Here is an 11390-nt window from a genome sequence, read left to right as displayed (position 1 = left end):
AAGGTGTTGAAGATGATTACCCTATAGTACTACCTCTCCCTCCCCCAAACACTTATGCTCTCCCCCCCCCCACAAAAAAAAGGAAATTACTCTCAGTTGCTCTGTATGCATACGTGTGTGTGTGTACATGCATACACACCTTTTTAGTGTCCAGAAATATAGACTGCCATGCAAAGTTCCAATTTGTTTAGATGCTAAGGTAAACACAAAAGCTGTCTTTGAACAAGTTGATCTAGACATTTGCAATTTGATATAGCAGCTGAAAGTGAAGTTACAATTAACCTACAGCCCCTCACAAAAACCTAAATTACTGAAAGTTCATTTTGATAAAATCCAAATGACAACAGAGAGAGAAAATTTTATCTAGATGATAGAGTTGCAGTTTAGCAACATCTAAAAGAGAAATAACAAAATACAGCTTAGACTTCAAAAGGAATTTGAAACAAAAGTGCTCAACATTTTTTTTTGTGATCACTCAGTAAAGCTTAAAAATATTCGTAGTGATATGTGAAGTGAAAGTATGTTGTAGTTACGCACATGAAGTATCACACAAGCAATATACTGGAAAGGCTGATTCATCAAGGATACACATGGTGAGGATTGCTTCCTAATTTGATTCTTATTTCCTGAATCATTAATATGGCAAATATTACTATTCAGTCATCATGAAACCCAACGGTATTTTCTATTGTGATTGATGACTATAAAATTTCTCATAACTAAAGTGATTTTCATTCAGTCATTTTCTTTCTTTCAGTGTTTATTCTTTTCTTTTTGCAATTTACTGATGTTCAGTAAAACAAAATCCTTATAATGCATTAAATCTGAAAAGATAATTCTGAGGGAAGAGATTATTAGAAGTTCAAAAAACTGAAAGTACTGGCCTTATTTAACTAGGTTACTGTTTGAGGGAACAGAGAAATAGCTGATAGCAGTAATGAAAAAAAGTCCAGATCCCTTGGGAACAAGTGGAGGGAACAGATAATTTGTTCTAAGTTTGGGTTTCTCCCTGCACTATGGAAAAAATATAGGTTAAGGGCAGGGCCATGAAAACATAAAGGTACAGCTAGAAACCAGAAAACTTACGTGAAAAAAGCGAGAAGGAACATTCTTTGATCTTGACACACCATGGAGGTCTATCGATTCAAATCTGACAAACTGTACGTTGTCCCTGGCCATCTGCTGCTTAATAAATTCAATATGAGAGAACAGGTGAAGGAGAGTTGGACCTCCGAGGCTGTTTACATCAGACTCTCTGCTGGATGCTATAAGTGAAGAGGAATGCTCACGTCAAACAAAATAATGAATGCTGGAATACAGGCTGTTCTCCTAAAAAGTGCAATAGTGGGAAACTGTGACATGGAGTGTAAAAACAAAAATAAGGAAAAGATATGGATCATGAAACATTTTTGTAAATAAACACACTTTTTTTCCCCCCTGAGGACCTGTACAAAATCCCTTGGATTTTTGAATGATTGATAAACTTTTTTTCAAGAGAATGCAGGGGAATCATGTAGTAAAGTCAGGAATTTCCGAGGGATACCTCAGCTGCTTCATTGGGTGCTTTTAGGAGGACAAATAGCAGCTGGATACCTATTTCCCACTGAAAGCTGATAGAATTCAGATGATATATTTCTTCAATGCCTTTGAAAAGTGCATGGATACAGAAACACAACAAAAAGGGCACTTATCTTCTACTAAACCTTTCTCAAGACCTCCTGAGGAGGACTGCAGTCTCCTCCACCACAGGCAGCAGACTTTTAAGAGAAGTTTATACATTTATTCATTTTCTGTTAAAGTGTTGTCTTCTTAACTGTATTACAGCAGCTGTGGGACTGTATAAACTTCTTGGCATGAAAGCAGTAACATCTGAGTATAACTTCTGGCATGGAGCAAAGAGCTGGGCATAGTGACTTCATCTCACAAACCTCCCTATCTTTTAGCCTGCTTTTCTTTTTACTATGTATTGTTATTATTCAAGTTAGACTACATAAGAGATTAATTTCCATTTAGCACAATAAACTAAATAGACCAAGGGTAAAATTTTATATTAAGATACGGAAAAACATGTGGAAAAATATTTCTTTCTGCATTTCTAGGAGGAAATTCCTCCATTCTTCCTGAGAATATGATCAGATGAAATTTTGCAGAACATTCAGATCTACAATGGAAGATCACCAACAGCAACCATTCACCACCACCCTTCAAGTGGAAGTTAAAAGCTTCATGCTGAGGCACAGCAAAGGGTGGCGGGAGCACTCCCAATCTCTCCAGAGCCAAACTACCCAAACTAGAGCAGACCTCCTTTAGCAGTAGCCAGCAGGCACACACACATCTTTTTGACCTCTCCTTTGGGGCTAGTAGGACCGCCAGCTGCGAGGCTGTAAGGAGGCTTTCCAGCTCACCCAGCACAAGGCTGTCTGGTTATTCCCTGAGAAGACAGCAAATCTATCCACAGTCACAGATTCCTCAAAACCTTTGCATCTTCCAGCTTCAGATGGGAAGGAGGTGACAAGGGTGCTTTAGGTCAGTAAAGTAGAAGAGGTTAAGTAACAACAGTGTTCCCTGAGGAATGACAGGTGAAAGCACAGGACAAAATTTTAAGTAAATGTAAGAGTCTATAGGAAAATACAGCAAAAATCAAAAAGGTAGAAGCAAGAAAAGAATAATTTTGTCACATCCACTTCTTCTCATGACATATTTCCCCTTGGTCTGCTTCAGCTGTAAGCTGCTTATGGAAACAGCTTTTTTCCACTGTCTTCTATGAACATTAGGGCACTATGTCCTTTACAAGATATACATTACATGAGGAAGTCCTGTTTAAATATTTTGTGTAACACTCACTCTGCTAGAGATGCTGCCAAAACACAATAGCAAGCAGGGGAGAAATGTAAACTGGCCTTGTCTTGTGTATGTCATCCCAGTAACAGCTATTCGAATACCACTTCAGTCATCCCATAACGTTGTTTTACAACGTAAATGTTTACTTCCATTTAGCAGATACGACCTCTTTATGAACTTGACCATCAATTAGAAGTTTATTAGCAGATAATAAACTGTGGCTATTTATTAGATTAATAGAATTTTAAATTATTCTGAAAATCTTCCTACAGATTACAGTGAGTAGCATTTTCTTCAACTCCAGGGACAGAAGCCTGAGTAAAAAAGTAAAAAGCCTTTTTGCCTTTGTAAAAGCAGTGGTCCACCTCTTATTCTACACGTGTTTAATGTCCTGTGCAAAGACGGTAGATGTTTCCTGTCTACCTATCACACAGAGATTTTTATGTCTTCTTACTACTCAAAGTAAAGTTTGACTGGCAACCCTTGACATCAGAACATTGTACTTTTGATGTACATTTTGCAAGTATTTCTTATAACTCCCCAAAATGTTACCTGTTAAATTTGCATCTACTGAACAAATATTTTCCAGATAAAAACATATAATACATGAAAACAACAACTTCGACTCTGACCTAAGTAATTCTTTAGATTGGTATTCCTAAGAGACATAAGTGATATAAAATCAATATCTTAGAAATACACAAACGTGATATGCATTCATATTAATGATGCATGGATTTATTTTAAAAGTACAGCTACAAATATACTTAATTTAAACATCTACCAGTGGTAGGTAATTTTCCAAATTTTGTATATATCTATTATCTTCAAGCTAAAGTTATTTGAATAAATGCATTAACACAGGACTAGATTATTTGAAATAACATCAAGTAACAGAATATTCCTCTAAAGTAATGTTTTTGTAGAACACTAAGCAAGCACAAATGAAATTGAAGAAGCAAGAATTTGTCTTCTCCACTTGGACTTGTTATGATTCATGACAGATACTTTTAAATGATGAGAATAAAATGTATATATTGATCTAGTATTAGTGTAAAATTAGGTTATATACCAGTCTAGACAGCCCACTAGTCAAAAGACAGATAGTTATTCATTTACCATAGCCTTAATCCAAAATCTGTTAGGATCAATAAAAACACTCCTGCAGCTTTCACACGCTTTTTAGAGGAAGTTCATCTTTTAAATCATTTGCAGATTATCTTTCCCATTGAAATAAATTTCTGTAAATTGTATGATAGATAAAAAATATCATAACTTAATACCTCTGATTTTGGAAATATAAAAAGGGATCTATTTCTTAAATAATCTTTAGTGAAATAACTACTGACAGTACTTACTTTTCTCCAGCACAAGTCCCAAAATGTATTTTCTTGATAGCCGCTACATAAATCATGGGCAAACTAAGTCTGTGAAACCAGTGATGGCTAAAGTTTGGAAAGGTATACTAAGGAACTGAGTACTCTGTCCTTTCCCAGTCCTTACGGTCATTACCCAGAGCATTAGTTACTAGAGATAAGGTAGCTAATAAGTAAGTATTAGACAGGTCTAGCTGACTTAGATACACAGTCGAAAGTTCTTACATGCTTATGAGGGAGGACTGTGTTCATGAGTATAACTTTCCCTAGCTCTCTGGGCCCCTAGAAATACTGGCATCATTATTTTCATTTCAGAAAATCTACTTGTGGAAACATGAACGTAAGTTTCACAACATTCTCAGATTTTGGTTCAGATTTTCAGTTTAAAAATCAAATATAAATCCAGACTGGCCATCTTTCTTAAAGCAGAATGGTACATACAGATCCTTAGATATCTATATCAAATCAGTAGTAAACAGAAAAGCACATTATGTTTGTGTTTCTATGGTTCGATGTGTATTTCCCATTTAAGTTACCACTGAGAAACAATTAGTATTACTCATTTTTCTTCTGAAAGTAGTATAAATTATCTGCAAATTTAAAGAAATTATTTTACATATTTAAAAATTATTAATAACACAGAACTAAAAATATTACCAAAAAATCTACAAATTTTATATGGTTTATTATTATTTCTAGCAGAAGAGTGGCACCACTCTTGGGTTATTAATATTGAAATCATTCAAATTGCTGAAGGCAGCTTACATAAGGCTACAACAAATGGTTAACATCAGCTTTATCTTCTCAGCAATAGAAAAGTGCAACAATAGAAGAAAGTGCACGTCCCAGATCAATCTGTCTTTATCTGCTTGTTCAAAGAAATCCTTTCCCATGGTCCCTTATTAGATCACACCGCATCTAACGCAAACAATTTCTCAGCTCTATAAGAGGTGGCTGTGTCAAACTGATGAAATGAAAAGAACGTGCTACCTGTTTCCAGGGAGTTGACAATAACAGGAACAGGCTGACCTGAAAAATGTAGTAATATTGAAACTCTTCACCGAGAAACACGACCACCAATGTAACATAAGGCAATAACAACAGACACCAGCAGGTAGACTCCAGGTACAAATCATGCCCTGGAAAAAGAGACGTGTTTCCATCAGTTCTTCCCCAGCATCTTCCTCCCACTGCCTCTCCAGCAGCACCAGCTGTACCAGCCATGCTGCCTCCTGACCGACCCTGCTGCAGCCACGCCGCTGCTGCTCACCCTCCTGTCCTGATGAAGTCTGGGCACGCCTGTCCCACACAGGAGCACACATCCCTCTGCTCTGCGGCACGCTGTGGCACCTGGTACTGTCTCAGTGTAGTAGGGAAATAAAAACCCTTGCGAGCATAGCAATTGGTATGCCAGTCAAGGCATCATTTCGTCACTCTAGAGCTCTCTTGGGCACTGGCTATTAACAGGAAAGGCAAGGTGTTCCCTGCAAAAGAATCTGTCTAAAGAGAATGATGGGGTTTGCAGTTCTTTACTGAAAAGGTGGTCTTGTTGTTAGGACTAGAAGGGTTAATATCCAAAGTTGTCTTAATTTCTTCTTCATCCTTGGAAATCTAATACTGAGGTGTATTGGGTCTGGCTGAGCCCCATAGCAGCCCCCATAGCGCTGTGCTCGCACAGCACCAAGGCTGTCTCTGCCTCTCCAACCTCCCCCCTCTCACCACTAGGCTGGGGGTTGGCAAGATCTTGGGAGGGGACATAGACAGGACAGCTGGCCCAAAGTGACCAACAGGATATTCCATAGCGTATGATGTCTGCTCAGAGATAAAAGCTAAGAGAAAGGAGCAGGGAGGGGGGCATTTGCTATTTACAACATTTGTTTTCCAGAGCAACTGCTACATGCACTGAAGCCCTGCTTCCTGGGAAGTGGCCGAACATCGCCTGCTGATGGGAAGCAGAGAATAACGTCTTTTGTTTTTCCTTCACTTCCACATGCACAAATTTTGCTGTTGTTTCATTAAACTGCCTTTACCTTGACCCACAAGGGGGTTTTTTCCATCTTGTTTTCTTCCAACCCTGTTCTGCTGAGGAGGGCGGTGACAGAGCGGTTTGGTGGGCACCTGGCACCCAGCCAAGGTCAACCCATCACATGAGGGCTCTGATGATCTATATGAATATTGACTCCCTTTATAAAAACGAATACATGGTGCTGCTGATATCCATTAGCAGTGAGTCTTACAGGGTAATCAACACCTACACTCCTCTGAGTCCTATGGAAATTCCTGTCAGTGCTAATTTAAATACATCTGCTCTTCCTTACAGGGCTTTTATTTGTGTATTTAAGAACAGCCAGTCTACTTTGTTTGTACAGCATGTTAATTAGTGCTCTCCCATTTGTCTGCAAACATTAAGAGCCTCTATTTCTCAGCCCTTCTATGACAGCTTTTCCTACGCTAGATATAATTTTTAGTGGTAATATTTTAAACCTCTCTTTTCTATTCCCATCTGTTTTTTAATATGAACATGGACATAAGTACTGGGTTACATTTGAATAGTACTATTGATATGAATAGTGATCAGAGGCATTTTCATTTGAAAACATTATATAATTTACATTTCTGTTTCACCCAAAAACAGTTTTGCCAAAAATTATTAGATAGGTCAGTAAAGTATTTGATTTCTGCAGTAAAGTAAATAAAAAGTTATTTTCTACGTCATATTTTTGCCTCTCTACAAGACCACTAACCCCTTATGGGAATAAATATGTAAGCATACCAGAAACTTATCAAAGCGTAGGAGACAGTAAAAATATTTTCCTGATCTGTTTGATACTGATACTTTCAAACTTTTTTCCATCCATTTCTTTGTCTCTTGATAGTCTGCTTTCTTGATCTTAACTGTGAAGAAGGCTTTTTAACTGATATGGTCATGGAGAAGTTCAGTTAACTTTTATATCTAATTCAGAGACCAATGAACAGCTTCAATTATCCATGAATTATTCTTTCCAAACTGTATGACAACAACATGACATAGCTTCTCAGAGGAGCTACATCATTAAGAATCGAATAGAAAATAAGACTTTATTTCTCAATAGATGAAAGATAAAATAAATCACCCATGTTTTTCAATCTTCCACGGTGTTTTATAAAAATGGCTTTTCTTTATTGAATGAGGAAATTACCATAATTTTGTAGGAAGGTTAGAAAATATTCCACCTAGGCAAGAGGATTTGAAATCAAAATATGCAGGTGTCTGAAAAAAAATTAAGGTGAGTAATACCCACTGGAACTATCTAACTAGTAATCCTAAATATGATGGATCATACGTGGCATGCCTGCCTTCAAACACAAACAGAAAATCTGGATTTAAGGAAGGAATCACCGAGCATAGTTGCATGAACAGAGGTATACACTATTGCAAGCTAGGTAGCCCCTTCTGGTCTGAAATGTTTCATCTAATTATTAAGTTCAAGTGAGAATGAGTGAGAGTGCCTCATTAAATGGGAAGCAAGGTTATCTAGGGAAAGGAAAATTTTGCACAGTATTGAAGGTAAAGACTAAACTCTTCTTGAATATGCTGTAGAAAGTGAAGCAGCTGGCAGAGACATCAAACGGAATGCATTTCACTTACATATGTCTAAACTAATTATTCTGGCAACCTTTCACTATTAATAGAAAGAAAGTATGCGTCTCCAATGGGTAGGAAGAATTACTGTGTGAATACAGGAACCAGAAACAGATGAGTTGGATCTCACCCGAAAGGGGACAAAATAGACCAGAAAGATAGGATGGAAGTGTTGTCTTAGCATTTTTATTTTGTATAGATTGAAGGGAAAAATGGAAAATCATACAGAGTCACAGAGCAGGAAGATTTCAGCTGTTGGTATGGAAGATAAAGGACTCAAGAGTTTTGATTTGCTTTAAAGAAAAATAGCTGCTCTTACAGCTTGTAAGGTAAAAAAAAGTAGTAACTTGTATACAGCTCAGTTCAGAGGGAAAAGGAAAGAAATAGGCAGAAAATATGATGGTTTTTGCAACAGAACATAAGGGTAATCAAGAAGGTTTAGAAAGTAGCTGAGCTTCAGCCCTGATATGTTCAAGTTGAGTTCAAAATGTTGAAAAAGAAATATTAGAAAAAAATTCTTGAACTACAGATAGGAGATGAGGAAGGAATACAAAGGAATAATATGGCTTCAGTTTTTTCACTTTAGGAAAGGTGCAAGAACAGCACAGATTACATAAAATAAAAGCAGAGAAGAGTAGTAAGTGAAAAACATAGTCCTAAGTAATCGTCAGTGTAAGATGTGGTTATTCCACAGGAATGACTGCAGAGGCAGTGAATATGAAGTGTCCACTTACAGCTCCAGAAGAACGTTTCTATTTCTTTGCCGCTACACTATACTACACTACACCACTAATGCTATTTCATCTGAATTTTTATCTGAAATTTCATCTGAATCTTTACTGTTTGGAATAATCCCTCTTGGTCTCCCAAGAATGCAAGTGCTGAACAGCTTAAGAAACACCAGATTATTAACGACTACATACCAATTTGCAGAAGTGCACATCATTATCACATATAGTTATGCAAATAAAATTCCTAAATTCATGTTAGTGCAGTCAGTAGATTTGCCTAATTAACTACATGTTTCAGTTTATATCTTTCCATGGTGATGAATTAGATTAAAAGAGCTTTAGCTTCAGCTCCAGTTTCACTGGCACTATCCAAGTAATACTTTTCATACTGAACCAAGTATCTTGCATGTCTGCCTCTTTTCTTTTTTTTTTCCCCATGTCCAAGCACCTCTTTTACAAAAGAGCTGACAAGCAATGGACAGAATGCACATACAGTAATATTTCCACAATTTCCAATCAGAATTTTGGAAAAAATATATGGAGTTATTATTTTAGAGAGATGTTAACCACATAACTACCATGACTGGATTTCAATCCTCTGCATTACACTGAATCATTAAAGTTCAGCTGTATGTCTTAGCCTTTCTGCTGCTGACCTCTAGAAATTATCCCCTAACTGTGTACTTTTAGAACAATAAGGTGCCTTCCTGCTTTGGCCGTATCTCATCACAGAGTAGATCTGAAATACAACCTCTTGTAATTTTCCCAAACATTTTGGAACAAGATTTCTGATTTGAGAAAGTTCAAATATTTGAAAACCTGTGAACTACAAGAGGCTGCATTTCAGATCTACTCAGTATTGAAATATGTTTAGATCTAAGACTTCAGGCACTTTGGTAAGTAAATATTTAATATTTAAATATTTAAAATATTTAAGATAATATTTTAGTTATAAAAATTAAATATTTATGCTTTTATCTTATCAGCCTTAATTGTCACTGGCAGCAAGGAAATACTGTTTATTCAACAGCTCACTAAAGAGTGCAGAATTTCATTTAAAACTTTCTGCTCTTAAGTTACTGAAGGTATTCAAAAAATTAAATTTCAAACACATGTATTTCTAAATAAGTAGAAATATTTCTGTGCATTCCCTTTACTTGTGTGGTAACACAGACTGAGCTGTTTGGTCAGCACAAAATAGAATCCAAACCTCATGAGATTCCTAAACTTTTGGGTTTTGATATGTTTCTGATGAGCTAAAACAGCTTTCCCCCACCTTCCTTCACAGTTCTCATCCACAGTTCTCTTACAGTCATCGTTACTGCCAATGATGCAGAGTAGGACTAACCCAAGGTAGCTTTAGGCATTTCAGAGTTAGGCAAATAACCTAAACTAATCATCATGGGAATTCGTCCCTACTGAGTGGACCACTTTCAGAGGTCAATTTTCATCAACGCCTAATATCTCTTCAGAACCAAAATGTCTACCTTTTCCTACCGAACAGGTTATAAACTTGGATTAGGCACTTCACTTTAAGTGACTAAAACTGGTTTGAAACCTCCCTGTGGGATCTGCAATTAATCTTATCAGTTCCCTGTACCGTGTAAATGGTATTATGACAAAGAATAATTATTCCTGTATTTTAAAATACATTTGCTGGGTTTGCAGACAAAAAGAAAACAGTAGTAATCTAAATTTGTCAATGCATTTCACCAGCCTTTAAGCAATGTGGAAAACCAATGTGATCTGGACAGGGAACAGCATCAAATTTAGGCTAAGAAATAATCCTCTAACCTCTTTATTCTGATAGACATGAATAGAGAGTGGTTTGAGCATGAAGTATCTTTTCAAAGCTTTATTATTTCTCATGCAGTGCCATGAGTTAGCACTGATAATGTTCATGGATTTCTTGTTTGGACTTGTTCAAATCGGGTAACACCACACTAAGAAATCCTGCTGTAGCTGACAACACCTGATATATTCAAATTGTCTGTTTCCAGAGTATGCAAAGCAATATTTCTACCCACCTGAAAGAAGACATTTAAAAAAGCAGGATAACTTAATACTGTTGTAAAAATTTAATTGCTATTATTATATTTTATTACATAGTTAATGATGGACAAGGTATTTTATCAAGATAAGAGATTCATATATCTTGTACCAGTGAGATACAGAGGGTCTGATGTAAGGGTAAAATGTAGATCCTGAAAAGCTGATAGTATGATCTTAGCCTGATGTTCCTGGAAATATATTAATCTGATATCTATTCAACCAGCAAATTGTTGATTTTCCTGGAATAGGCACAAAACAACAAACTGCTAAAGCCCATTACATTATCATAGCTAATAGTAGCTTTCGGTTTGCTGATCCAGCTAGCCCAGAAGTATAGCTTTTACAGTTTCAAAGAAATCTCAGCCTATTAGTAGCAATTAATTGGCTCTGTAAACACTTCCAAAATGGACTTACTGAACAGCATGAAGGTAAATGGAAGTTCTCTGCCTCATTTGCTTTTCTTCCCCTACAGTTTATATGAGATGGTTTTACATTCCAGTCATCTCATAGGACAGATAATTGAAAACATCATCCCTACATGGCAGCAATTTCCGCTGCTGGAAATGTTAACAAAAAGGAAATTTTAAGGAGCCCAGATGCCATTGGAGCTTTGCAGTGTCTAGCTGACTTTTGGGAACTGTTGCCTGTGCTCACTTTAAATGACAAAATATTTCAGTTTCAGTGAAAAAGACATGACCACTTCTGTGTGGCAGTTTTGGGCAGGCGGCTGGGATTCATAAATGCCTTATTTAAAAAAAAAAAAAGGCA

At 36.7% G+C, this 11390-nt stretch overlaps 1 protein-coding gene across 13 annotated transcripts in view; it reads right to left on the bottom strand.

The window, feature by feature from the left end:
* Positions 1-11390, bottom strand: part of LGSN (lengsin, lens protein with glutamine synthetase domain) — a 126456-nt gene that overhangs the window by 26018 nt on the left and 89048 nt on the right. For all 13 annotated transcript variants that reach the window (XM_080388826.1, XM_080388832.1, XM_080388833.1 and 10 more), the window contains one exon: positions 1087-1265. In XM_080388826.1, the coding sequence (XP_080244952.1) occupies positions 1087-1265 (179 nt within the window). The remainder of the gene's footprint in view (positions 1-1086; positions 1266-11390) is intronic.

Source organism: Falco punctatus, assembly GCF_963210335.1.
Source record: "Falco punctatus genome assembly, chromosome: 5".
NCBI classification, from domain to species: domain Eukaryota; kingdom Metazoa; phylum Chordata; class Aves; order Falconiformes; family Falconidae; genus Falco; species Falco punctatus.
The sequence above is the reverse complement of the archived record's forward strand: the minus strand, read 5'-3'. Positions and strand labels throughout refer to the sequence as shown.